At 43.1% G+C, this 27,994-nt stretch overlaps 1 protein-coding gene and 1 long non-coding RNA gene across 3 annotated transcripts; one reads left to right on the forward strand and one right to left on the reverse strand.

Annotated features, from left to right (window-relative positions):
- Nucleotides 1-4,339: 4,339 nt before the first annotated feature.
- LOC133663007 (uncharacterized) lies at nt 4,340-16,930 on the reverse strand. The gene is made up of 13 exons (XM_062067194.1): nt 16,773-16,930; nt 16,511-16,613; nt 16,318-16,421; nt 15,962-16,228; nt 15,759-15,852; nt 15,594-15,661; nt 15,340-15,495; nt 14,802-14,895; nt 14,275-14,414; nt 13,770-13,907; nt 13,187-13,291; nt 12,531-12,719; nt 4,340-4,423 (listed from the first exon to the last, which is right to left on the reverse strand). Exons 2-13 carry the CDS (start codon nt 16,611-16,613, stop codon nt 4,340-4,342), a joined length of 1,542 nt encoding a protein of 513 aa, XP_061923178.1. The 5' UTR covers nt 16,773-16,930.
- A 2,985-nt stretch (nt 16,931-19,915) lies between these two features.
- Nucleotides 19,916-27,977, forward strand: LOC133663393 (uncharacterized). Of its 2 annotated transcripts, XR_009828331.1 has the most exons (6): nt 19,916-20,571; nt 20,768-20,907; nt 20,970-21,054; nt 21,147-21,208; nt 21,317-21,374; nt 27,534-27,977. It is a non-coding gene; the product is annotated as an uncharacterized LOC133663393 (long non-coding RNA). The 2 variants fall into 2 exon arrangements; XR_009828330.1 differs by having other exon boundaries at nt 19,916-20,907.
- The last annotated feature ends 17 nt before the right edge of the window (nt 27,978-27,994 follow it).

Genomic DNA, 27,994 nt, shown 5'->3' on the forward strand with positions numbered 1-27,994 from the left:
CATTTTTGGCACCGTAGCAGCATCAGTGCTGCGGGTCTTTGAAGGCTCGTAAAATCAAAACGGTAGCACTAATCACCACACTTTCGTCAACTTTTAATCAGAAGGGTTCAATCTCTCTCCTGTAGCAGTTTGAAGCCGAAACGACAAACGCGCTCAGAGGAGATAATGTTTGATGTTTGGTGACCGTTTGGTACAAAAATGTTGTTTTGAAATGGAGATTACAAACTTCCTGTTGATTTTTGCTGAAGGATGTCAATCTATGAAATGTAGGTCTAGACAAGACCTACATAGAGGTATTTGTTTCATGTCTCTACGACGTTCCTACCGGAAGTTACAAGCAGTTTTGTCAGAGTTTTCCTCTGAGGAGCAGTTTTTTCTCTTTTTTTTTCAAAAATTATGTAGAGCACAATTTTGAGTTTTGGGATTCGGTTTTTTTTTTAGATCACAGTTTCCACCAGTCCCAATGTGTGTGAGAAGTTTGGTGAGTTTTGAAGTATTTTAAGGGGGTCAAATTAGAGGTCAAAAATCAAAAATGAGTGTTTTTAGTCATTTTTTGTCTTGAAGGGGAAATTGCCAACTTCCTGTTGGTTTTCGCCCGAAGAAGTGAAATTATGAATTGTAGGTCTAACTGAGACCTACATACAGGTTTTGGTTTCATGTCTCTACGACCTTCCTAGTGGGAGTTATAGGCAGTTTTCTACCTAGGGGGCGCTAGAGAGCAAGTGTATTTTTTTGGGTTTGGTTTTTTGACTAAAGTCTGCTGGCACACTTTTTGGATGTGTGTAAAAAATTTGGTGAGTTTTGAAGCATGTTAAGGGGGGCGTAGTAGTGCGCAAAGCTGCGGAAGAAAAAAGAATAATAATAAAACCTTACAATTTCAATAGGGTCCTTTCGTCCCATTGCAAAAGGACTCCCTTTGGGATTCCTTTTGAAAAGGTCCTGTGCGGACCCTAATTAAAGCTGCAAGCAGCATTGGTCGGGTCCGCCTTCTGGCAGGTGCTAGTCCTAGGTGTCCAATACTTTTGTCCAGTGGTAGTCCTGAGTGAGACCTACATAGAGGTTTTTGTTTCGTGTCTCTACGATATTGGTACTGGGAGTTAGAGGAAGTTGTGTCTGAGTTCACATTGTCATTATAGGCTATTGTGTGTATTGAGGCCAAAGAAGGTCTAATTGCAGTTTCGTTGTCATTTTTGGCACCGGAGCAGCATCAGTGCTGCGGGTCTTTGAAGGCGCGTAAAATCAAAACGGTAGCACTAAATAAAACGCCGTCGTCAACTTTTAATCAGAAGGGTTCAATCTCTCTCCTGTAGCAGTTTGAAGCCGAAACGACAAACGCGCTCAGAGGAGATAATGTTTGATGTTTGGTGACCGTTTGGTACAAAAATGTTGTTTTGAAATGGAGATAACAAACTTCCTGTTGATTTTTGCTGAAGGGTGTCAATGTATGAAATGTAGGTCTAAATGAGACCTACGTAGAGGTATTTTTTTCATGTCTCTACGACGTTCCTACCGGAAGTTACAAGCAGTTTTGTCAGAGTTTTCCTCTGAGGAGCAGTTTTTTCTCTTTTTTTTCCAAAAATTATGTAGAGCACAATTTTGAGTTTTGGGATTCGGTTTTTTTTTTAGATCGCAGTTTCCACCAGTCCCGATGTGTGTGCGAATTTTGGTGAGTTTTGAAGTATTTTAAGGGGGTCAAATTACAGCTCAAAAATCAAAAATGAGTGTTTTTAGTCATTTTTTGTCTTGAAGGGGAAATTGCCAACTTCCTGTTGGTTTTCGCCCGAAGAAGTAAAATTATGAATTGTAGGTCTAAGTGAGACCTACATACAGGTTTTTGTTTCATGTCTCTACGACCTTCCTAGTGGGAGTTAGAGGCAGTTTTCTACTTAGGGGGCGCTAGAGAGCAATGTTGATTTTTTGGGTTTGATTATTGAATAACTTCATCTGGCACACTTTTTGGATGTGTGCAAAAATTTTGGTGAGTTTTGAAGTATGTTAAGGGGGGCAAAGTAGTGCGCAACGGAGCGGAAGAAAGAATAATAATAATAATAAACATTACAATAACAATAGGTTCCTTTGTAACCCAGTACAAAGGACTCCCTGAGGGAGTCCTTTGTACAGGGTACAGGGCGGACCCTAATTAAAGCTGCAAGCAGCATTGGTCGGGTCCGCCTTCTGGCAGGTGCTAGTCCTAGGTGTCCAATACTTTTGTCCAGTGGTAGTCCTGAGTGAGACCTACATAGAGGTTTTTGTTTCGTTTCTCTACGATATTGGTACTGGTAGTAGTTATAGCTGTAATACCAGTAGTAAAACTAGTAGTTTAGGTGTTAGTAACAATTGTAGTATTATTAGTAGTAGTTATAGTATTACTATTAGTAGTAGTATTAGTAATTGTATAATTACTACTAGTAGTAGTAGTAGTAACAGTAGTATTATGATTAGTAGTTGTAGTATGACTGTTAGCAGTAATTGTAATAGCAGTATCATTAGTAGTCGTAGTAATTGTAGTATTACTATAGGCAGTAATGGTAATAGTAGTATTATTAGTAGTAGCAAAAGTAAATTTATTTGTAATATTAGTAACAGCATTTGTAGTAGTAGTAAGTGTAGTATTAGTAACAGCATTTGTAGTAGTAGTAATTGTAGTATTAGTAACAGCATTTGTAGTAGTAGTAATTGTAGTATTAGTAACAGAAGCGTTTGTAGTAGTAGTAAGTGTAGCATTGTGACCGGTAGGCGTAGTAATAGTATTATTATTAACACGTATTGTAATAGTAGTATTAGTAGCAGGTATTGTATTATTAATATGTGTAGTAGAAATAGTAGTAGTAGTAGTAGTAGCAGCTGCAGTTATTATTGTAGTAGTTGTAATTGTAGTATGTGACACGTCTTGTGGCGTGGGGTTTTTTCAGGACCGACAGACTGACTGCCAGCCGGCTTTTCCAGGTTTACAATAGTTTATTTCTCACAATGTCTTTTCTCCTTCAGAAAGTATTTCTTCTTCTTTCCTCACAAAGTCTTTCCTTGCTTCTCAGCTTGTGGTCACCAACGCTGCTAATAAAGACACAGGTGATTAGATAACTGGATAACGGGCTCCAGCTGAGATATCTACTCACCTGGCATTGGCTTCACAGCCGGCTCCTGCACATGGCCCGTGTATGTCACGCTACGCTGGTGCTTCCTGCCATCACCCAGTCATATCATTACCTGCACATTACCTACCTTCTCTGTATCCTGGTATCTGTACATTTAAACCCCATACAAACAAGACGTGCAAACAGTCCCTGAGAGAATATAAAGATGTACAGGTGGGATCATTGGTTTCCCCAGGTGAACGTGGGTACTGACAGGGGACGCGACGTGAACGCTGATCCATTGTCCCCCAGGCATGCAAACGTTGAACACGGAACAAAGCACATACTTATTGGGGTGTTACCATTTAGTGGTGAATGGTACAGAATATGTACTTCACTGTGCAACCGACTAATAAAAGTCTCAATCAATTAATCAATCAAAAAGTACTTTGTTCCGGCATGCAAAGAAAAGTGGCAGGAGAAGGCGTGAAGGTAAGGGTGCAAAGAAAAGGCGCGCACAAGGCGGAGACAAATAAAACTAACACTTAGCGTCAACTATAGACATGAAACCAAAGTCGCTAACTGTGGCTATGAATAAACCAAAAAAAAAAACATACTTTGTAAGGCATGCAGCATGAGAAGAGCAGAGGTATTGCATGAAACAGCATGAAGAGAGCAGGAAAAAAAATCGACGACACCAGAAGGACCAACAGAAAAACCAGGGACATAGCGAGGACTGGGGTTGAGGTATGTTATTACGGCATGCAAAGGAAAGTGACGGGAGATGGCGTGAAGGGAAGGGTGCAAAGAAAAGGCGCGCACAAGGCGGAGACAAAAAAATTAACACTCAGCCACAACTATAGACAAACAAAAGTCGCTAACTGTGGTTATGAATAAACAAAACAAACATACTTTGTAAGGCATGCAGCATGAGAAAAGCAGAGGTACTGCATGAAAAGCATGAAAAGAGCATGAAAAAATCAGCGATGACACCAGAAGAAGCAAAACATGCAAACACCAATGTAAAAGCTGCGGTCAGGTGCAAGCCTGGCTAAGGGAGGAGGACGCCTATCAGGAGTGCAGGATAAAAAAGCACTAAGGTGCATATATAAATAAATAAATAAATATATAAAAATACTCTATAATAAATATATATATAATAAATAAAAAAGCAATAAAGTGCATATATAAATATATAAAAATACTATATAATAATTAAATAGATTACTGTACAGATAAATATATTGCACTTTTTCACATGCATGTTAAAAATGTCTGTTATTCCAGCAAGCTAATCCATCTTGGGGGTTGAGACGATGCTTAGGGACCCTCTTCATCAGCAAACTGCTCTGCAAACAACAACTCCAAATTAAATGCATCACCTTCATGTAGACCACGAAAAGCACACAGGATGGCTTCGTGGTCACTGAAATAAGTGGACAGCACTGCACAATCCACAGCATACTGCGTTGTTTTGACATAAACGTGGTCAATTAATGTCCCATTCTCTGTAGTCGCTTGTGTTACATGCTGCGAAAAGCCATTTTGGCCCATTAATTTAGAAATTGATGAATGTTTGAGAATGTCTTCATTAAAATCTCCCATGATAACAATTGTGTTACTGAGTGGAGTGACCCAATCAAGTAACTTCACCAGATTGGATTTAAATAGTAAATTTGGGTAAGATGGCGGACGATAAATTACTGCCATCAAAATGTTTTCTTTGGTAGACAGGCACACCAAACACTCCAGATTTAAATCGGGCACCTGCAGAATCTCACAGTCCGAATTATCTACAACATATAAACCTACTCCGCCATGTTGTAAATCTCTAATCTCAGCTAATTTGACATCATTGCTACTGTAACACAAGGCTCGGGGACGACTATGGAAAGTGTATCCCTGTATTTGGACACAGTCTGTCGAGGATTGTGCAGTGAGCCACGTCTCTGTGACAGCAATACAGGTAGGCTGTAAATGCTGCGTACAAGACATCAAATGAGCGGCGTGGCAAGGTAAACTTTGGACGTTCAGTAAATACGCGGAGAAACTGCGGGGTTCTAACGAGGGCTGTGGCTGTTCAAGTAGAAATGGGGGCATGCTATCCAATGCCTCCTTGACGGCGTCCTTGCAGTAAATGGCCTTTTCCTTAAAGTCAGTAATGACAAGGCCGGATATATCCCTGACACGGCTGAGGGCGACATACGCCTGCCCAGCTGCAAAAACCTTGTGTAAACACACGACAGCCTCATCTACAGTTAGACCTTGCACTTTGTGAACAGTGCAGGCCCACGCGAGTTTAAGCGGAAACTGACGACGCAAACCGCCGCGTTTTGTCGCCGAATCCTCCACGGGATCAATGGCGGTAGAATGCGGGCATTCTACAGCAGCATGGGAACGTTCCTTTCTCCTTTGTGAGCCTATTTTTGGGTCATCAAATTTCACATAAACTGTGAGGGGGAAGTCTTTATCGGCTCCAAAATGAATAGAAGTGACCGTTCCACATGCGCCATTGACCAGACCGTCTGCCACGGCAATGTTTTTGCACAGCATTACACGTGCGTTCGGAGCCAAGCACAAACTCTTGACCAAACACGTGTACGACGTTTTAGCGTGATGATCGGCCACGCGCTCTAATTGACCCGTCTTCCTACTGTTGATAAAGTCTTGCGCCTCGATTGTAACATAATCTGGACAGATTGCGAATAACCTCTCCAGATTATGGTGGCTGGTTTGCATATTCGTGGGATAAATATGCAAAGCAGCGCTCTCTTCCCCCGTCTCCCGGGACTTGAGGATATCGACGTCGCTTTGCAATAAGGGGGTTCCCTTCGCCCGAACTCTAAGCCTATTGAGCAGCTCAGAAAAGACACTATCTTTTTGCCTCACAACTGTTGTTAGTGCTACTTTTGTAAAATGACACCAGAGGTCCACACCCACCTGACTGGCGTACAGCGGCTTCCCTTTAACGGGCGGCAACTGATAAAAGTCACCGACAGCTACAACGCTAACGTTTCCAAATGGAGAAAAGTCACCCGTGTGCTTCATTTGCCTTAACCGGCCGTGCACATAGGCTAAAAGATGGTGATCTACCATACTGATTTCGTCAATGATGAGAATTTGTAGGTGACCAAATTGAGCCCTCAGGGAGTTTATCTTATCTTCCCCCAGAGGGATATAGGGTAAACTAACCTGTATGCCAATACTGAAGGTGTGGTGAATTGTGGCTGCATGTAAACTGTATGCAGCTATGCCTGTGGGGGCAGTTAAGAGCACGCAGGTTTCATCTGGTTTGTACAGACGCGACAATAGTCTCCCTGCCTCGTACTGGATAGCTCTAATCAAATGGCTTTTTCCAGTACCTGCCCCACCAGTGACGAACACATGGAAAGGTTCCGGGTTTTTTCCCCTCACCTTTTCTAAGCACCATTTCCTAATCGTATCCAAAACGCTCCTCTGCGTCTCATTGAGAGAATGGAGCAGAGCTAAACCCTCCCTTCTAGACAAAATGTTGGTGTTTCTCTCAATCGTAGCTACTTGTTTACCACCAACAAACAAATCGGGGACATTTTCCTCAGATTGAACTAGCTGCTCGTCACTAATTTCCCCCTGCTGCTGCTTCTGCCTCTCCTCTAAACACTCCATGTGTTCGATTTCCTGTTCAGGACGAAGGTCCCCCCACGCATCCTCATCGACATTAGAACCTAACAGATCCGCAAGCTCCTGCGCACGCTCTAACCGAGGACAGTCCACTTCAAACTTTGCCCTGTTGTCATCGACGACGTCTCGCACAGGCCGTGCGGTCCCGCCAGCCAACGTCACATTACCTTCGTCGTGGAACTGTTTGTAGAAGTCAAAGCCTTCCGGCTTGAGTTCACAATCAGTTCTATAAGGAAGGAACAACTGCAGCAAACTCTGAAAGTGGGCTTCCTCCTGTTTGTCTAATTTAAAGCGCATGTAGCGGACGACGGCAAACTGAGTTCGTGTTCTCCGCAAGATGAACCCTAAACCCCCTTGAAGTGCAATTTTGTTGGCAGAGTCTTCATTCTGGCTGAGAACACGATACTCGGAACAAAACGTGGCTATGCACATATCGGCAAATACGCCACCGTCGGGCCTGTTCTGGTACCTCTCGACAACACTCGTCATCCACATGTTTTCGGACCTGAGACCCTCTGAGGAAGCCCTTTCCAACAACACGCTGAGGGGTAAGCTCATCCGCACAATGTTATTCCCTGTTGGAATAAACACCACCTTCCTGGAACATTCTTTCAAATGCATGCTCATTAGCCTATACACTGCCTCCTGAGCGCAGACATCTCTGTTGTGTAAATATACACTGCCCAGTTTGTTTAAAGCCTCTTTAGCAGAGAGATTTCCTAGCTTATTGGCTTCTTTAAGGGCATTGCTCAATAACAGACCAATTTCATTCTCTGCTTTTGTGATGTACTTGATTATGTAGATGACGACTGCGTAGGCGTCAGTGACAAAGCTAATGTCCATGTTAGCGTTCCAACACTTCAATAGATTCTTATTGTACTGGTTAACCCAGGTGTCGTTTACCCCTCGCCTATAAACCACCTTATTCTTAGTCTCCAGCCGCCAATACGCGAGCTCAAAGACGTCCTGGTTGATGCCCACACTGGCAAACAACTCTTCTACGCTACCAAAGGGCTCCTCCCTCTCCATGGCGTCCATGACTTTCTCCATAATCATCTGCGCAACCTCCTTTCGCATCTTCTTGTCCTTATCTAAACAGGTGCACTTTGGCCGGTTTTCTGGAAGGCACTCACTCTCTGTCCCCGTTGGCTTTTTAGGACAAACACATTCTGGGATTTTGCAGATGAATGTGCGTGCAGAGATGGGTTTGGGAAAATTGAAACGGCATTTGGTGTTATTTTTACGACACGACTTTGAATGCCGTTTCGAATGCAGTTGAACCGATGACACAACTTCCGATAATGTGTCATCGGCAGAGGGTAGCTCACATGTCACGTATTGATCGATAAATTGTGCGACTTCTAAGTCGGTGTTTTTATAAAACTGGGGAGCTCCCTCAATCCAAAACAGCGCATGAACGTGGGGGGACCCACGCTGCTGGAACTCAATGCGATAAAAGAAATCCAAAATCTTGCCAACAGGGTTAGACGGGGACATGAGTACTTCCTTCAGAAAACAGTGCCACCTGTAGTCAAACATCCTCGCGGCTGTGGCCGGGTTGCGCCGCAACAGCTCGCACCTATCGGCCCACTCTAGCTGTTCTACTGTCTGCTGTCTGCCTTCCTGTCTCAGGATGCTGGCAAGGAGATTCTGCCAGCGCAGATCAGCAGACGAAAAGGAGCAGAACCATGTTGGGATCCCCAATTGGCGGACACAAGCCATAAGGTCTTTCTGAACGGAAGACCAAAAAGCTGGCGTCCCGCGAATGGGCCGAAGGAAACGAAAACCGTCATCGAACTGTAGCAAGCGCTTCAGAGACTCGTCGTCTTTGAGCATGTCCGGCAAAATCCGCTGAGAATGCTGACCCCCCTTACCTTTACGCATGGCGACGGAAATGCTACTAATGACTTGGTCCAATTCGGACATATACTGAGAAAAGAATATGTATTCAACGTTGCGCGCAAAACGGCCGTCTGCATGCATTACCCGGTTATTAAAATAGCGCAACAATGTTATACGATGCGCGCGGTCGGCGTGGAATGTATTTCTGCTGTTTGGAAACAGCGCAGGAAAACACATGGCCTCATTGAATTTGTCAGAAAGCATTCTAACTGGACTATTACCTTCCGCGGGGGCCAGACATACAACATCCTTAAAATAGTGATCTAATGCTTCCTGACCGATATCAACGGGCATAAGACAAGTGTCCTGAAACATGCAGTGCTGTTGTCTGTCATGTAACAGTTCATCTTGCACAATTTCTTCGGATTCGTCTTCTGGGCCACCTTTCTGCTCTACAGCCTCATCCTCACTGGACTGTGGGTCAACAACAACCTGGTCACCCTGACCAGCCTGACCATCCTCTACAACAACCTGACCACCCTGACCAGCCTGTACAACAACCTGGTCACCCTGACCAGCCTCTACAACAACCTGGTCACCCTGACCAGCCTGACCATCCTCTACAACAACCTGGTCACCCTGACCATCCTCTACAACCTCTTCCTCCCTACAAAAAGCATTGGACCATTCCTCGTTGAACTCAATGTCTTTATACAAGACATTGGTTCTCTTTAAGTACTCTATAGCACGCCTGACACGCCACGAGTCAACAAACTGATACTCGTAGTGTCCTTTGTAAGTCAACTTCCGCTTTAACTTCACTTGAAGCAGAGACCCCTCCATACTGGAGCGCGGCAACACATTGGTGGTTTGTACAATGTTGGCCGGAACACAAGTAACGGGCCCATGTACACCATTCTGACCACCCTTCGGCAACGCCACCGCCTTCATAAAAGGGATGCGTAAAGCAATCAGGTGCTGCTCTAAGCTATTCAGACATCCCAGTTCTGGAGGAATGGGGTGTACAGCTAAGTTGTTGTTCCAACATTCAGCTGGGATTTGACCTTTACTGATCTTACTATGACAACTAAAGCAAATCCACAACTGACCTCTGGACACAACAAGGGGACAGGGCTCAACACACCTATCATCACAACTATGCAGATAATGCTCACTAATGCAATTATTTGCAATGCCAGCCGTTGCTAAACATGCTGCATATACTTCCCTCTCACAGTGCAGCACCTGATATCTAAACAGCAGCCTATGACAAACACTACACACGAAATCCGGTCCGTCTCTAACCTTATCCAAAAAACTATCCATGACAAAACCAAAATCTACAGACCTCTCCAGCCTCTGCTTCCGACTCAGCTGTACACTAGCTTTCACTTGCTGCCTATGTTTTAAACTAACACTATACTGCCTTTTGCTGCCTAGTTTAACCTTGTCCTTGTGTTCTATATGGTCTCTGTACTTTCCTACACTAAGTGCTTTAACTTTGTCTCTGTGTTCTATATGGTCTCTGTACTTTCCTACACTAAGTGCTTTAACTTTGTCTCTGTGTTCTATATGGTCTCTGTACTTTCCTACACTAAGTGCTTTAACTTTGTCTCTGTGTTCTATATGGTCTCTGTACTTTCCTACACTAAGTGCTTTAACTTTGTCTCTGTGTTCTATATGGTCTCTGTACTTTCCTACACTAAGTGCTTTAACTTTGTCTCTGTGTTCTATGTGGTCTCTGTACTTTCCTACACTAAGTGCTTTAACTTTGTCTCTGTGTTCTATGTGGTGCCTGTACTTTCCTACACTAAGTGCTTTAACTTTGTCTCTGTGTTCTATGTGGTGCCTGTACTTTCCTACACTAAGTGCTTTAACTTTGTCCCTGTGGCCTGGAATGTCCTTATACTTCTCTAGACTGCGTGCTTTAATGCTGTCCCTATGCTCAAAGCTACATTTGTATTTCTCTACTCCTCGTGATATACAGCTGTCCCTGAAGTTCAAGTCCTCACTATACATTTTCCTATAAAGCAGGGCATGTCTCTTTCGACGTCTATCATTAAGTTTATCCTGCAGTAGTTTCTTACGCTTTAAATACTTTGTCGCACGAGAATCCCTATTTATTGTACTGCCCTCTACAACCTCTATAACATCTATCCCATCTACTGCCTGCCCCGCTCTATCTTTCACTGAAGACCTAGTGCTACAGCCTATATCCCAGCCTAATTCACAATATCCATGACAACTTTGCAGTCCAGGCTTGAAAACACAAAGAACGCAGTCAAAATGCTGGCCCCCGACATTCTCCAAATAGATGCAGTCCGCTGACAAACACTTACTGCTGCATTGATATTTTAGCCAACGAGCATCATGAAATGTAAAAAAGGCAATGCCTAAATAATCTGCAGTGGCCTGGATTTCAACCTCTGTGGCCCAAGTCTTGACACACTTCATCCTGGACTGCTTGATGTACTCTAAAAGTGACATATCACTCCTCAAAAGACCCCGATACCTAGCCTCATTATTTTCTAGCTGTCTACAGGCTGCCAGTCTAATCTTACGATGGTTCTTCTGTGAACCACTGACAGCGTGAGCAACAGCTCTGAAAAAGCAGTTCCCATCCGGAACAATTTTCTCCCTAAGGCAGGGAACACCTAAGTAGCCCACCTCTCTGTGCACCAGACCACCGACTTTCATAAAATCTATTTTTAATAGACTACACAAAGCCCTACAAACGTCATCACCGAGGGGACGGAAGAACTGTTTCTCAGTCTCTGATGCAGCGATAAACACTACATCAGAGTTTACTGTAACGCTATCAAAACGCTTGGATTGTTTTGACTTGCGTTCACGAGACAAAATCGCACGCTTTTTGCCATCAGTGGCAACAAATTCTACTGTTGAGCCACTGCTAACTTCACTTAAAAAAGTGAGAACAGATACGCCAGACAGTGCTGGGCTCGCTTTAACACCATCCCCACTCTGACACACAGATGGGGCTGGAAAATCTTTCTCAAAGTCACTAAATCCAGGTGCCGGAGCAGTGCTCATCTCTATGGAGCCACTCTCCACAGGAACACCGGATTGTGCGTGTCTCACAGCTGGACCTGCATCACTGTCAAACAAGGAGGTGGTGGCACAAACATCACTGATGTCACTACGCTCAGGTGCTGCAGCAGTGTTCATCTCAAAGATGCAACTCTCTACAGAAGCTCCAGACAACGCTGGACTTGCACCTACACTAACCCTAACGCCACACAGCTCAAAAGGCTTCAGCCCTGAACAGAGAGCGTCAGCCAAACAACAGATGTAGTGATGCAGGTCATCTAAACAGGAAAAGTGCAGTATTACACTTGTACCGTTGTGATCTAGCAGGCCACAGCTACTACGAGAGTGACTGTCGACCACAGCAAACTGTCCATCCTCACAGATGATGGCAGATGTATACGCTAGCAGTGTCAGCAGACACATGCTGTACTGCCTGAAAACTCCCTCTAATCCATGACGCAGACTCACAAAGGGACCACTTTCCTGCTCAACACCCACAGCACCTGATGCCGGGTGTTGACTAAAATGAAAACTAAACAACTGCTCGTCAATATCTACATTAGTAGGTAGATCCGGCACGGACAAAAACTGCGACGGATGGTTAAAAATACCCAGGTTGCGCAAACTACTGTACAATTCATCGCCTAAATACAGGATGCGATCGAGATCCTGTGTCTCCCACGAAAACACACTTTTCACCACATGCTTAGCTATACTAGTTAAAGCAATGGCCATGCATTGCTTCCCTCCGTAACTAAACCTGCTATCCCCCTGGTGAAAAGATCCGCGCACAACCGTAGCTACGCTAATTCCCAGACGATCCCGCTCGACAATTGCCACGCGACCGCAGACGGACTGAGGTTTACTAACCCTACCACTATCACTAGGGAGAGGAAAAGAATCAACCTTATCTGCGAAGACCTGCAGCGGCACCTGGGCTTCCTCCTGGACAGCAGGCTCCTCCCTGATGACCGTTGGCTCGCCACGGACCGCAGGCACCTGAAATTGTAAGGGAAAAACGTTGACACCAACCTGCTCCCTCCGCTCGGCGCACCTGACGGCCACAGGTCTCCGACGACACCGCCCAGGAGAAGCCTATTGAAAGTAAAAGAAAAATTTATAGAGGCTGTCTACTTAAGGCATACTTTATTGGATAGTTTACAATTATGTATCACGTACTCAAAATTCCCAACATTTGATTAACAACTAGTGGTAATAGTAATAACAGTTGTAAAATGGCTTGGCATTTTATTAGGACGCCTTGCTGTTGAGGTGTTCAGGATATGTACCAGCGGTAGGAGACCACGAGGAAGACCCAGGACACGCTGAAGAGACTATGTCTCTCAGGAGGCCTGGGAGCGCCTCGGGATCCCCCGGGATGAGCTGGTAGAAGTGGCCGAGGAGAGGGAAGTCTGAGCTTCCCTGATTGGGCTGCTGCCCCCGCGACCCAAGCCCGGATAAGCGTTAGAAGATGGATGGATTATTATAGAGAGAAAATGTTGTATACACATGTATTGTACATCATTGCCTATACGTAGAGAGAAGTTAATGACACACATTACCTGTCCAGGTGGTGGGACAGCAGTGCAGTCAGAGTCAGAAGTGAACTCCCTCTGCCCAGCACGCCTGACAGCCACAGCTCTCCGACGACGCCTTCCAGGAGAAGCCTATTGAAATTAAAAGAAACATTTATAGAGGCTGTCTACTTAAGGCATACTTAATTGGATATATTACAGGTATGTATCACATACTCAAAAATATCCCAACATTTGATTAACAACTAGGGGTAATAATGGTAATTATAGTAATAACAGTTGTAAAGTGGCTTGGGCATTTTATTAGGATGCCTTGCTGTTGAGGTGTTCAGGACATGTACCACCGGTATGAGACCACGAGGAAGACCCAGGACACGCAGAAGAGACTATGTCTCTCAGCAGGCCTGGGAGAGCCTCGGGATCCCCCGGGAAGAGCTGGTGGAAGTGGCTGAGGAGAGGGAAGTCTGATTGGGCTGCTGCCCCCGCGACCCAAGCCCGGATAAGCAGTAGAAGATGGATGAATGGATTATTACACAGAGAAAATGTTGTTCATCAGTGTCTTAGATGCGTTATTGACACTATACGTAGAAAGAAGTGAATGAGACATTACCTGGCCAGGTGGTGGGACAGCAGTGCAGTTGGAGTCAGAGGAAGGAGCGAACTCCTCCATGGCATCCAACATAGGACTGCTGAACCACACAGGGTTGGACGGGATGGGAAGGGACTGTTGCACCGGCAGTGTTCCAGCCTTCCAAACAAAACAAAAAAAAAGTCACTTAGTTAATTTTGTGTATACAGAATGAGAAAGGTTTGTGAGCAAACAATAGCCGTAGACTGTGGCAACTCTTCTAAAGGTTTCAGCCAACGCGTTAATAAGAAGTGACATGCTTAACACACTCCAATAAAACACTTTTTGTCTTGGGATGACAGTGACAACTAAATATAACTAGGCTTATACATGTATAAAAATGTACACTGTTAAAGTACATCATAAACTATAGAGCCGTCGGTTATGTCATTATACAAAATATATTATCATAATTAAAAAAGTAACAAAAACAAAAAAAGCGAAAACAGCTCTAAAATACAGACAGCGACCCACAGAAACACATTACCTTTCGCTCCCGTCCAACCGTTGTCCACCTCCGGGGATCCTGGCGCCGACGGGGCAGGGGGTCTGGCCCTGTCACCTGGGCCGGTGGCGACCTCCGACGAGGGGAAGAAGGCGCAGGCTCCACCAGGATGGGCGGGCCACCTGTGTCGGCATGAAGACAAGAAATTGTGTCTGAAACACATGCTCATCTACATGTGAAGAGTACCCATAAAGCAGGGGTGTCCAAACTTTTTCCACTGAGGGCCGCACATTTAAAAATCAGAATAGGTCAGAAATTCATAATGACATTGATTGTGATTCATTATATTTGAAAGAAAACAGCCTACATGTCAGCTTTGTGTGAGTAAACATAGCAACATTTTCTTGTTACATTTCACCTGTTTGCTCTTTAAATACCACTTATAATGTTGTTGGTTTTTTTCCCAAGCGTATTTTTAAAATGCGCCATGGGGCTGTTAAAGAAAGACCTGCGGGCCGCACTTTGGACACCCCTGGTATAAAGCATATGATAAGCTGTTCAAAACTTACGAGCGACGAACTCTGGGACAGGAGGCATGGGGATCCGTGACTGCCGCTCTGCCATCTTCCTCCAAAACCCAGCAGATGCAGGGATGCAGTCCATCTAAACAGGGAAAGTGCAGTATTACAGTTACCGTTGTGATCTACCAAAAAAATTGGCACTTTATTTTATTTTATGTACACAGAATGAGAAAAGTTTGTAAGCCAACCATAGCCGGGAGACTGTGGCAACTTTTCTAAAGGTTTCAGCCAACGCGTTAAGAGACATGCGTCACACACTCCAATAAAACATTCACTGTGTATATTTAGATGACAGTGACAACAAAATATAATCAAAACTAGGCTTATACTTAGCATAAGTTAACATCAAAAAGGTGCTTTGTCTTGTGAGGAGGCCTCATCTTATAAAAATGTGCACTGTTAAAGTACATCATAAACTATAGAGCCGTTGGCTATTTCATTATACATAATGTACTATCGTAAGTAAAAAAGTAACAAACAAAAAACAGCTCTAAAATACAGACAGCGGCCCACAGCAACACATTACCTCTCCCTCGTCTCCAAGCCTGGGCCACGTCTGGGGATCCAGGCAATCCGTCAGAGGGGAAGGAGGCGCAGGGGGGTCAGTTGGGAACAGGGTGAGGGCAGCGTCGCACAACAGCTTCACCAGGATGGGCGAGCCACCTGTGTCGCTGAGGTGCACCTGAAGAACAGATGCAGAACACATTGACTCCGTAAGTGAATGCAACACCACAGAAATCAAATAGGCTGTCATAACAACTGTACAGTTGCTGTACTTACGCCGTCATGACACCACAGCTCCAACCGATCCAGCAGGAAGCTGTCGGTCACAGCCACGAATGGGACACCTGATGGAGATTTAAGATAAATCATTATACTTGCATACATAAATCCTGCTGTGAAAGCTACAATTGCGCCAGCGCAAAGATAAAAGCATGAACGTACCCATGCGTGCTGCGACGCGGCGGTGCTCCTGACGCAGCTGATCCTGCAGGCCCACGGGTTTGTTCAGACGCGGGGGGAAGTCCAGAACAAACACCTACAGACAGACATGTTATCACATGTATGTCTTAAAATACAATACAAAAACACTGGCTGCTGTAAACAGCTGTACAGGAATATACAACAAAAAGTGAAAACAAACGCACCTTGGGCCAGCGGCTGCGGACGCTGGTCAGGAGGGCGCCGAACTCCGCCGCAGCGGAGGAGGGCCCACGGTCCAGGTCGTTGCTCGGGGCCAGCACGCAGACGACATCCGGGGTCCACGGGAACTCCAGGCGCCCCACCTCTGTCCTCAGGTCAGCTGCACCTCCACCTGGAACAGACAGAAAAGAGAAAGAGAGCGGTACCTTGGGTAAGGCGACATCCCCATCCACCAGGCCCCTCAGGTGGGAGTCGCCGATAAAGAAGACAGTCTGAAACAACAAACACTTTGCTTTAGAACAGACAAGAACCATGACTCCTAACAACCAAGGCAGTCTTTACGAAAGAGAAGAACTGGTACCTTCTTCTCCGGGTCGATAGCTGGAGGGACAAACTTCACCTGACGGCCAGTCAGGTGCGAAGTCGGCCACCTCCGCACGCGGTGGCGGAACCCAGTGCCGCGCCCTATGTAATGAAGAGATTGGGTGTTAAACACATGCTCATCTACATGTGAAGAGTACCTGTAAAGCATACGATAAGCTGTGCAAACTTACGAGCGACGAACTCTGGGACAACAGGGATAGGGGTCAAAGACCGCCGCTCTGCCATCATGGTCCTGCAGGCTAGTGCCCGCCTGTGGCCCTTGGCACGCGGCATCTAAACAGATACACACACACAGACACACAAAGAGAGATGTAAAACTGCCGCAAAGAAAACACAAAGATCAGAGTGAAACGTTGTCAACATCCTTCCACATAGGTTTATGACAGTGTTTTTTCCCTGGCCATTTCAATAAATAAAATAAATCCAACTCACCTTAGCAGGAACTATGTGATGTGAAGTGTGTCCAGTGAGTGTGTCTGTGTGCTTTATCAGTGAGTGTGTGTGGGATTGATTTATGTATATGCGTGTGTGTCAAGACTTGTGCGCACAACTCTTGAGAAAAGTCACCAGAAGCAGATCTCAATTGACAATCAGAACCTGGAAGCAATTAAGAGAATAGACATAGATTTTGTTTAACAGCAAATTGTGTATATTTCTATAACCTTGCACTTTCAAAAGGGTTGTAACAAAAGGCAAACCACATTTAAGACATTATCTTATAGCAGCATTAACACTCACATGACTTTAGTACTGCTACTGAACATCAGAAGCAGATTCTTTTAAATAAAGAATGATCAGAAAGCAGTTGCCCCAAACACACACGGCATATACGCGACAAAAAAACAGGGGCAGTCGGCAACCTTTTCTCTAATGTTGCGTGTTTGTGAGCAAACGCACAAACTCCCTGAGCCTTCAGTGGAACACATGTGAGCAACATCAGACGTGCACACTGTTGCCACACCTGGCATAATAACAATATAAATGATTAATTAAAAAAAGTTTGTTTCTGATATAAGTGATTTTGCCCTCTTACAATGACAAGAACAAAAAAACATTTTTCATGACTTATGTGCTAGTATTGTATGTCTGGCTGGCTGCGGGTCCTGCCTTTATAACAAATGTAACCTCTTTCAGAGATTACATTTAGTTCCTGTAACTTTCTGTCTGTGAAAGACATCTGTTTATTTTGCGGGCCAGATTTTGGACGCTGGCGGGCCACGTTCGGCCCACGTGCCGTAGTTTGGCGACCAATTTCAAAAGTATACAGCTGCCGGCTTATTTCTTCCCTTACAGTAAATGAGTATATCCAGGAAAAAACAGGCATTATACACAAAGAGAGGGAGTTGGGAGGGGCAAAACACCCTCCTGATGTCACTTGCAACATGTATATTTTCCTTCAGCGACATAAATATAAGTAGTCTGTTTCTGTTGTCTGCAAGACCAACAAATAATAGCAACCTCATTCTCATTCATATAAACCATATGACCAGAGTAAAATCATTATATATTGTATTGAATGTCGTAATACCACAAGTAGCATAAACAAGAATATCTTGTAACTAATAAGTTGCAGCTTTTATCCCCAATCAATCAGACAGCTCAACTGCACAAAACTGCACGCACTATACGTACCACTGTAACAGTGTGTGTTGTTTAAACCCTTCTTAACTTAACTAGGGATGTGCGTATCGATCCTGTGGTATGGATATATCGATACTCACACGCTACTCATTTGGCATCACTTTTGTGAAAAAAGTATCGATATAAACCAAAAAACGGCGTGTGGGGGGTGCAAGCATCACTTTGAGATATTTTTGATGACTTACTTAACTTACTATGTGCTGGGACACCCCTGTACCTGGCAGAGTATAGAGCTGGCCCAGTCACGTCACAGGAGACAGCGAAAGAGCGTCGTCAACGTGCAACACACACACAGCCAGCCGACAGCGATGCAGCCAGGCATATCCAGTGTCAGGCATTGTTATTTAATTTTTGTACTGAATATTTTTGTTGAAATAATTATCCTAAATTCAAAAAATTTCCACAAAGGGGAATTTACTGTTAGTTGAAAATAGCTTGAGTATTTAAAACAAGAAAAAAAAGAGATACAATTTGGAGGTTCTTCATCTTTGCATTACAGTTTTATATTTTTCCAAGAAAGTCTTGAAATATATGATTGAATGTGATTTAGGTTTTAATCTGTAACATGATTTCTTACATTTAAAAAACATTAGCCTATTTCATTAATTGCTAACTATATCACAAACTTAAAAAAATAACTGCAGCTTCTTGCAATTCGGATTTGACAATTAATTGGAAAGCCCTAATATGTAATTATTATTATATATAAAATGTGGTATCGCCCATCCCTAAACGTAACCCTGAACGTACATTGAAATACACGCAACCTTAAGTCAACATGGCGGACATTTGAGGCATGTAAGAAATCTTGTCCAGACACGCCCGGACATGCCCGGACATGTCCGGACAGGCCCGGACATGTCCGGAAAATAGGAGCCTAGCGTAATATCATAACATCGACACACTATGTCGTCGCAACTCGGTCCTACACTTTTAATATGCATTAGTATACACAGCAAATTCGCCCAAAGACACGCACAACATTGGGAAACGTAATGTAAATGGCATGAACACATCAAAGACGCAAGCTATCACAGGCCCATTAGAAATATCATCAAAAAGTCTCCAACAAGGCCAAAATCACAAAAATGATCCATAAGGTTGATGTGTATCTTACTTATAAACATGGCTATGTACTTTTGCTGGAAGGATGGCAACAAAATGTAAAGATTAGCTACAGATAGGTGTAGCCAGCAGGCGGCCATTGTAGAGACATTTAGCATAACGGCAAGCAAAGTCCTCCAACTACTGAACAATAAATAATACAAAAGACAGATATTTAACAGTACCCCTGCAATGTGACGAACTACCGAACAAAGTACATTTGGTAATTGTTAGCAAATATTTTTTGTAAGTAAACCGCAAGATAAAAAGACAAGCTCCTCTTACCTTGGAAAGAATTCTGAAAGGAAGTGCCGGAGAGCAAGCAGGTTATTAAAAGGTGAGAAACAGCCAATCACAGCGCCTCACTCACACAAAAAATGTGACGTATGGTGTCACAGCAAATGTGTTACCCCGTACAACAACCCCCCCCCCCAATTTAGTTCCGGGGCTGGCACGACAATATTTTTATTAAAAAAAATATATAAATATATATATTGTATATTATGTGGTTTTTTTTTAAAATTTCATCGTACGAACGACACAGCATTGGATGCGTGCGCATGGTTTGAGGTGTGTGTGTGAAAATGGCAGTAAAAAAAATAATAAATACTGTTCATGTGTGGGCACTTAATACTTTCTAATTCTTAAAAATTATATTCTGGTTTTCAATGAGTAAAAAAAGGTATCCACTGGACATCCATGCAAGTTTTTTAAATTAGCGTTTAACATCATAACAAATTATTTTTGGGCTAAAAAGATTGACGTCACAAGAAGTGACGTTTTGGTCACGTGGTTCGCATTCGACCAATTGGGTAGCAGCGTAGATTCAAGATGGCGGTGTAAACAAAGTCGAACGATGGAGAGTAAAATAGTCTAAAACATAGGGCTGGGCGATAAAACAATAACAATATATATCGCGATAGACATTTGATCAATGTCAATAGAAAAGGTGGTCGATAGAACGTTCGATCATTTCACTGAGTTCTGTTGGAAGAAAATAGTACGGCATTCTGGGGGGTGTAGTCAGAGTAAAGGGCTTTGGTCTCACGACCTATCACGGCCGAGCCTGAACCGCATTCTGGGAAATGCTAACATAAGCTACATGCATTTACGTCTGTTAGGAATAAATAGGTGAATAAGGGAATAAGCGGTAGAAAATGGATTGATGATTTCACTATCACAAGGTGGGATACTTACAGGAATTGTTTAAAACGCTGGCTTTGCTGTGATGGAGTCTCGTAAAGTAGCCGAGACATTCAAATTCTGTATCGATGTACAATTCAAACATATTCCTGATGACGCTGGGCTTTACCCGACTTGTTACCGGCGGTGCATTGATAAGAAGCGTTTGGATTGTGCCCAAAAACTGGCCAATCATCATATTGAAGACAGAGACGGTGTGGCCATGGAAGAGCGGTACCACGAGTCCTGTCAGCGTCATGACAAAGTCTGATGCAACACTTACTGGAACCGCAGATGAAGAAGTGTGAGTAATTTAATTGAATTAGCAATTATATATACACTATAAATTACAATTCATATGTGCAGCACAGTGGGAGAGGGGTTAGTGCATCTGCCTCACAATACAAAGGCCCTGAGTAGTCCTGAGTTCAATCCCGGGCTGGGGATCTTTCTTTTTTGCATGTTCTCCCCGTGACTGCGGCTTCCTCCCACCTCCAAAGACATGCACCTGGGGATAGGTTGATTGGCAACACTAAATGGTCCCTAGTGTGTGAATGTGAGTGTGAATGTTGTGCGTCTATCTGTGTTGGCCCTGTGATGAGGGGGCCACTTGTCCAGGGTGTAGAACAACATGAAGCAGGTACGACCAATGATTTTAAATACGGTGCAAAAATATGAAGATTGTGATGCTTCAAACTGCAGGCGAAATGATTTCATCATCGTCATCGTGGACGAAAACAACACTGCTCTGTACACTGTAATGGGGGCCAATTGTGATTTCTGAGAGGTATATGTAAATCGTGACACATTATGCTTAGTGTACAAGGTGTTATTTTATTTACAACATATGAACATCTTCCTGCATTTCCTTCTTCAAAGGAAAACATGCTGCAAATTAGGAGACGGTGGTGTCTCGCTCTCCTGCAGAACTTCCCCATGCCGTAAGTGCCCTGAATATGGAAAATCACCAAAAAAACTGTTTTACTCACGGTCAACAGACCAACATGAATGTTTTCATAGTGAATGTATGTTGTCATTAAATCACTAAGGTCTGAAGAAGACCGATTGCAGGACAGAAAACGGCGACGAGTGCAAGGAAGGCTACAGGTGAGAGGTCATGTGATTAATTAGTCTTGTAGTCAACTATTGCTAGACTAAAGCGTAATTCCTCCACTTATTTCAATTATCGTAGTTTTAGATCTTGCATTGTTATTGTGCCTATAAGAACCGCAATGTGTTTCCTTTGTAGACAGTGAAAAATTAACAGAACTGGAAACAGGGAACAGGGTTGCTGGTTATGGGCCAGATTAAACCTCTCTGATTAAAAGTTGATGAAATAGTTTTCATTACTGCTACGGTGTTCTTTTTTTGGGCCTTCGGAAGTTACAAGCATTTTTTGTCTGTGTTTTCCTCAGAGGAGCAGTTTTGTCTCTGTTGTATTCAAAAATTGCGCTAGAGCGCAATTTTGAGTTTTGGGGTAGGTTTTTTTATTAGATCGCAATTTCTACCAGTCCTGATGTGTGTGAAAAGTTTGGTGAGTTTTGAAGTATTGTAAGGGGGTCAAATTACAGGTCAAAGAGGCAAAAATGAGTGTATTTAGTCATTTTAAGTCTTGAAGGGTGAATTGACAACTTTCTGTTAAATTTTGCCCGAAGAAATTAATTAATGAAAAGTATGTCTAAGTAAGACCTACATAGAGGTTTTAGTTTCATGTTTGTACGACATTCGTACTGGGAGTTACAGGCAGTTTTCTTCCTAGGGGGCGCTAGAGCGCAATTTCGATTTGTGGGGTTTGTTTTTTAACTAAAGTGTTTGGGGCAAGTTTTTCTATGTGTGTGTAAAATTTGGTGAGTTTTGAAGCATGTTAAGGGGGGCAAAGTAGTGCGCAAAGCTGCGGAATAAGTAGTCCTAGGTGTCCCAATACTTTTGTCCAGTGGTAGTCCTGAGTGAGACCGACATAGAGGTTTTAGTTTCATGTTTGTACGACATTCGTACTGGGAGTTACAGGCAGTTTTCTTCATAGGGGGCGCTAGAGCGCAATTTAGATTTGTGGGGTTTGGTTTTTAACTAAAGTGTTTGGGGCACGTTTTTCTATGTGTGTGTAAAATTTGGTGAGTTTTGAAGCATGTTAAGGGGGGCAAAGTAGTGCGCAAAGCTGCGGAATAAGTAGTCCTAGGTGTCCCAATACTTTTGTCCAGTGGTAGTCCTGAGTGAGACCTACATAGAGGTTTTAGTTTCATGTTTGTATGACATTCGTACTGGGAGTTACAGACAGTTTTCTTCCTAGGGGGCGCTAGAGCGCAATTTCGATTTGTGGGGTTTGGTTTTTAACTAAAGTGTTTGGGGCACGTTTTTCCATGTGTGTGTAAAATTTGGTGAGTTTTGAAGCATGTTAAGGGGGGCAAAGTAGTGCGCAAAGCTGCGGAATAAGTAGTCCTAGGTGTCCCAATACTTTTGTCCAGTGGTAGTCCTGAGTGAGACCGACATAGAGGTTTTAGTTTCATGTTTGTACGACATTCGTACTGGGAGTTACAGGCAGTTTTCTTCCTAGGGGGCGCTAGAGCGCAATTTCGATTTGTGGGGTTTGGTTTTTAACTAAAGTGTTTGGGGCACGTTTTTCTATGTGTGTGTAAAATTTGGTGAGTTTTGAAGCATGTTAAGAGGGGCAAAGTAGTGCGCAAAGCTGCGGAATAAGTAGTCCTAGGTGTCCCAATACTATTGTCCAGTGGTAGTCCTGAGTGAGACCTACATAGAGGTTTTAGTTTCATGTTTGTATGACATTCGTACTGGGAGTTACAGGCAGTTTTCTTCCTAGGGGGCGCTAGAGCGCAATTTCGATTTGTGGGGTTTGGTTTTTAACTAAAGTGTTTGGGTCAAGTTTTTCTATGTGTGTGTAAAATTTGGTGAGTTTTGAAGCATGTTAAGGGGGGCAAAGTAGTGCGCAAAGCTGCGGAATAAGTAGTCCTAGGTGTCCCAATACTTTTGTCCAGTGGTAGTCCTGAGTGAGACCGACATAGAGGTTTTAGTTTCATGTTTGTACGACATTCGTACTGGGAGTTACAGGCAGTTTTCTTCATAGGGGGCGCTAGAGCGCAATTTAGATTTGTGGGGTTTGGTTTTTAACTAAAGTGTTTGGGGCACGTTTTCCTATGTGTGTGTAAAATTTGGTGAGTTTTGAAGCATGTTAAGGGGGGCAAAGTAGTGCGCAAAGCTGCGGAATAAGTAGTCCTAGGTGTCCCAATACTATTGTCCAGTGGTAGTCCTGAGTGAGACCTACATAGAGGTTTTAGTTTCATGTTTGTATGACATTCGTACTGGGAGTTACAGGCAGTTTTCTTCCTAGGGGGCGCTAGAGCGCAATTTCGATTTGTGGGGTTTGGTTTTTAACTAAAGTGTTTGGGGCACGTTTTTCTATGTGTGTGTAAAATTTGGTGAGTTTTGAAGCATGTTAAGGGGGGCAAAGTAGTGCGCAAAGCTGCGGAATAAGTAGTCCTAGGTGTCCCAATACTTTTGTCCAGTGGTAGTCCTGAGTGAGACCTACATAGAGGTTTTAGTTTCATGTTTGTATGACATTCGTACTGGGAGTTACAGGCAGTTTTCTTCCTAGGGGGCGCTAGAGCGCAATTTCGATTTGTGGGGTTTGTTTTTTAACTAAAGTGTTTGGGGCAAGTTTTTCTATGTGTGTGTAAAATTTGGTGAGTTTTGAAGCATGTTAAGGGGGGCAAAGTAGTGCGCAAAGCTGCGGAATAAGTAGTCCTAGGTGTCCCAATACTTTTGTCCAGTGGTAGTCCTGAGTGAGACCTACATAGAGGTTTTAGTTTCATGTTTGTATGACATTCGTACTGGGAGTTACAGGCAGTTTTCTTCATAGGGGGCGCTAGAGCGCAATTTAGATTTGTGGGGTTTGGTTTTTAACTAAAGTGTTTGGGGCACGTTTTTCTATGTGTGTGTAAAATTTGGTGAGTTTTGAAGCATGTTAAGGGGGGCAAAGTAGTGCGCAAAGCTGCGGAATAAGTAGTCCTAGGTGTCCCAATACTTTTGTCCAGTGGTAGTCCTGAGTGAGACCTACATAGAGGTTTTTGTTTCGTGGTCGGGTCCGCCTTCTGGCAGGTGCTAGTCCTAGGTGTCCAATACTTTAGTCCAGTGGTAGTCCTGAGTGAGACCTACATAGAGGTTTTTGTTTCGTGTCTCTACGATATTCGTACTGGGAGTTAGAGGAAGTTGTGTCTGAGTTCACATTGTCATTATAGGCTATTGTGTGTATTGAGGCCAAAGAAGGTCTAATCGCAGTTTCGTTGTCATTTTTGGCACCGTAGCAGCATCAGTGCTGCGGGTCTTTGAAGGCTCGTAAAATCAAAACGGTAGCACTAAATAAAAATCCGTACGCATCTTTTAATCAGAAGGGTTCAATCTCTCTCCTGTAGCAGTTTGAAGCCGAAACGACAAACGCGCTCAGAGAAGATAATGTTTGATGTTTGGTGACCGTTTGGTACAAAAATGTTGTTTTGAAATGGAGATAACAAACTTCCTGTTGATTTTTGCTGAAGGGTGTCAATGTATGAAATGTAGGTCTAAATGAGACCTACGTAGAGGTATTTTTTTCATGTCTCTACGACGTTCCTACCGGAAGTTACAAGCAGTTTTGTCAGAGTTTTCCTCTGAGGAGCAGTTTTTTCTCTTTTTTTTCCAAAAATTATGTAGAGCACAATTTTGAGTTTTGGGATTCGGTTTTTTTTTTAGATCACAGTTTCCACCAGTCCCGATGTGTGTGAGAAGTTTGGTGAGTTTTGAAGTATTTTAAGGGGGTCAAATTAGAGGTCAAAGACGTAAAAAGCAGTTTTTTTAGTACAAATTTGTCTTGAAGGGGAAATTGCCAACTTCCTGTTGGTTTTTGCCCGAGGATGTAAAATTATGAAATGTAGGTCTAAGTCTGACCTACATACAGGTTTTTGTTTCATGTCTCTACGACCTTCCTAGTGGGAGTTACAGGCAGTTTGGTTTTTTTTTTTCCTAGGGGGCGCTAGAGCTCAATTTTTATGTTTGGGGTTTGGTTTTGTTATTTTGTTGAATTTTTCGCAGGTTCTGACCTTTGTGTCAAATTTGGTGAGTTTTGGAGCATGTTAAGTGGGTCAAATTAGCGTTCTTTGTGGGGTCGGTAAAATAATAATAATAATAATAATAATAATTAAAGCTGCAAGCAGCATTGGTCGGGTCCGCCTTCTGGCAGGTGCTAGTCCTAGGTGTCCAATACTTTTGTCCAGTGGTAGTCCTGAGTGAGACCTACATAGAGGTTTTTGTTTCGTGTCTCTACGATATTGGTACTGGGAGTTAGAGGAAGTTGTGTCTGAGTTCACATTGTCATTATAGGCTATTGTGTGTATTGAGGCCAAAGAAGGTCTAATTGCAGTTTCGTTGTCATTTTTGGCACCGGAGCAGCATCAGTGCTGCGGGTCTTTGAAGGCGCGTAAAATCAAAACGGTAGCACTAAATAAAACGCCGTCGTCAACTTTTAATCAGAAGGGTTCAATCTCTCTCCTGTAGCAGTTTGAAGCCGAAACGACAAACGCGCTCAGAGGAGATAATGTTTGATGTTTGGTGACCGTTTGGTACAAAAATGTTGTTTTGAAATGGAGATAACAAACTTCCTGTTGATTTTTGCTGAAGGGTGTCAATGTATGAAATGTAGGTCTAAATGAGACCTACGTAGAGGTATTTTTTTCATGTCTCTACGACGTTCCTACCGGAAGTTACAAGCAGTTTTGTCAGAGTTTTCCTCTGAGGAGCAGTTTTTTCTCTTTTTTTTCCAAAAATTATGTAGAGCACAATTTTGAGTTTTGGGATTCGGTTTTTTTTTTAGATCGCAGTTTCCACCAGTCCCGATGTGTGTGCGAATTTTGGTGAGTTTTGAAGTATTTTAAGGGGGTCAAATTACAGCTCAAAAATCAAAAATGAGTGTTTTTAGTCATTTTTTGTCTTGAAGGGGAAATTGCCAACTTCCTGTTGGTTTTCGCCCGAAGAAGTAAAATTATGAATTGTAGGTCTAAGTGAGACCTACATACAGGTTTTTGTTTCATGTCTCTACGACCTTCCTAGTGGGAGTTAGAGGCAGTTTTCTACTTAGGGGGCGCTAGAGAGCAATGTTGATTTTTTGGGTTTGATTATTGAATAACTTCATCTGGCACACTTTTTGGATGTGTGCAAAAATTTTGGTGAGTTTTGAAGTATGTTAAGGGGGGCAAAGTAGTGCGCAACGGAGCGGAAGAAAGAATAATAATAATAATAAACATTACAATAACAATAGGTTCCTTTGTAACCCAGTACAAAGGACTCCCTGAGGGAGTCCTTTGTACAGGGTACAGGGCGGACCCTAATTAAAGCTGCAAGCAGCATTGGTCGGGTCCGCCTTCTGGCAGGTGCTAGTCCTAGGTGTCCAATACTTTTGTCCAGTGGTAGTCCTGAGTGAGACCTACATAGAGGTTTTTGTTTCGTTTCTCTACGATATTGGTACTGGTAGTAGTTATAGCTGTAATACCAGTAGTAAAACTAGTAGTTTAGGTGTTAGTAACAATTGTAGTATTATTAGTAGTAGTTATAGTATTACTATTAGTAGTAGTATTAGTAATTGTATAATTACTACTAGTAGTAGTAGTAGTAACAGTAGTATTATGATTAGTAGTTGTAGTATGACTGTTAGCAGTAATTGTAATAGCAGTATCATTAGTAGTCGTAGTAATTGTAGTATTACTATAGGCAGTAATGGTAATAGTAGTATTATTAGTAGTAGCAAAAGTAAATTTATTTGTAATATTAGTAACAGCATTTGTAGTAGTAGTAAGTGTAGTATTAGTAACAGCATTTGTAGTAGTAGTAATTGTAGTATTAGTAACAGCATTTGTAGTAGTAGTAATTGTAGTATTAGTAACAGAAGCGTTTGTAGTAGTAGTAAGTGTAGCATTGTGACCGGTAGGCGTAGTAATAGTATTATTATTAACACGTATTGTAATAGTAGTATTAGTAGCAGGTATTGTATTATTAATATGTGTAGTAGAAATAGTAGTAGTAGTAGTAGTAGCAGCTGCAGTTATTATTGTAGTAGTTGTAATTGTAGTATGTGACACGTCTTGTGGCGTGGGGTTTTTTCAGGACCGACAGACTGACTGCCAGCCGGCTTTTCCAGGTTTACAATAGTTTATTTCTCACAATGTCTTTTCTCCTTCAGAAAGTATTTCTTCTTCTTTCCTCACAAAGTCTTTCCTTGCTTCTCAGCTTGTGGTCACCAACGCTGCTAATAAAGACACAGGTGATTAGATAACTGGATAACGGGCTCCAGCTGAGATATCTACTCACCTGGCATTGGCTTCACAGCCGGCTCCTGCACATGGCCCGTGTATGTCACGCTACGCTGGTGCTTCCTGCCATCACCCAGTCATATCATTACCTGCACATTACCTACCTTCTCTGTATCCTGGTATCTGTACATTTAAACCCCATACAAACAAGACGTGCAAACAGTCCCTGAGAGAATATAAAGATGTACAGGTGGGATCATTGGTTTCCCCAGGTGAACGTGGGTACTGACAGGGGACGCGACGTGAACGCTGATCCATTGTCCCCCAGGCATGCAAACGTTGAACACGGAACAAAGCACATACTTATTGGGGTGTTACCATTTAGTGGTGAATGGTACAGAATATGTACTTCACTGTGCAACCGACTAATAAAAGTCT

This window comes from Entelurus aequoreus, linkage group LG13 (genome assembly GCF_033978785.1).
Source record: "Entelurus aequoreus isolate RoL-2023_Sb linkage group LG13, RoL_Eaeq_v1.1, whole genome shotgun sequence".
Classification (NCBI taxonomy): Eukaryota; Metazoa; Chordata; class Actinopteri; order Syngnathiformes; family Syngnathidae; genus Entelurus; species Entelurus aequoreus.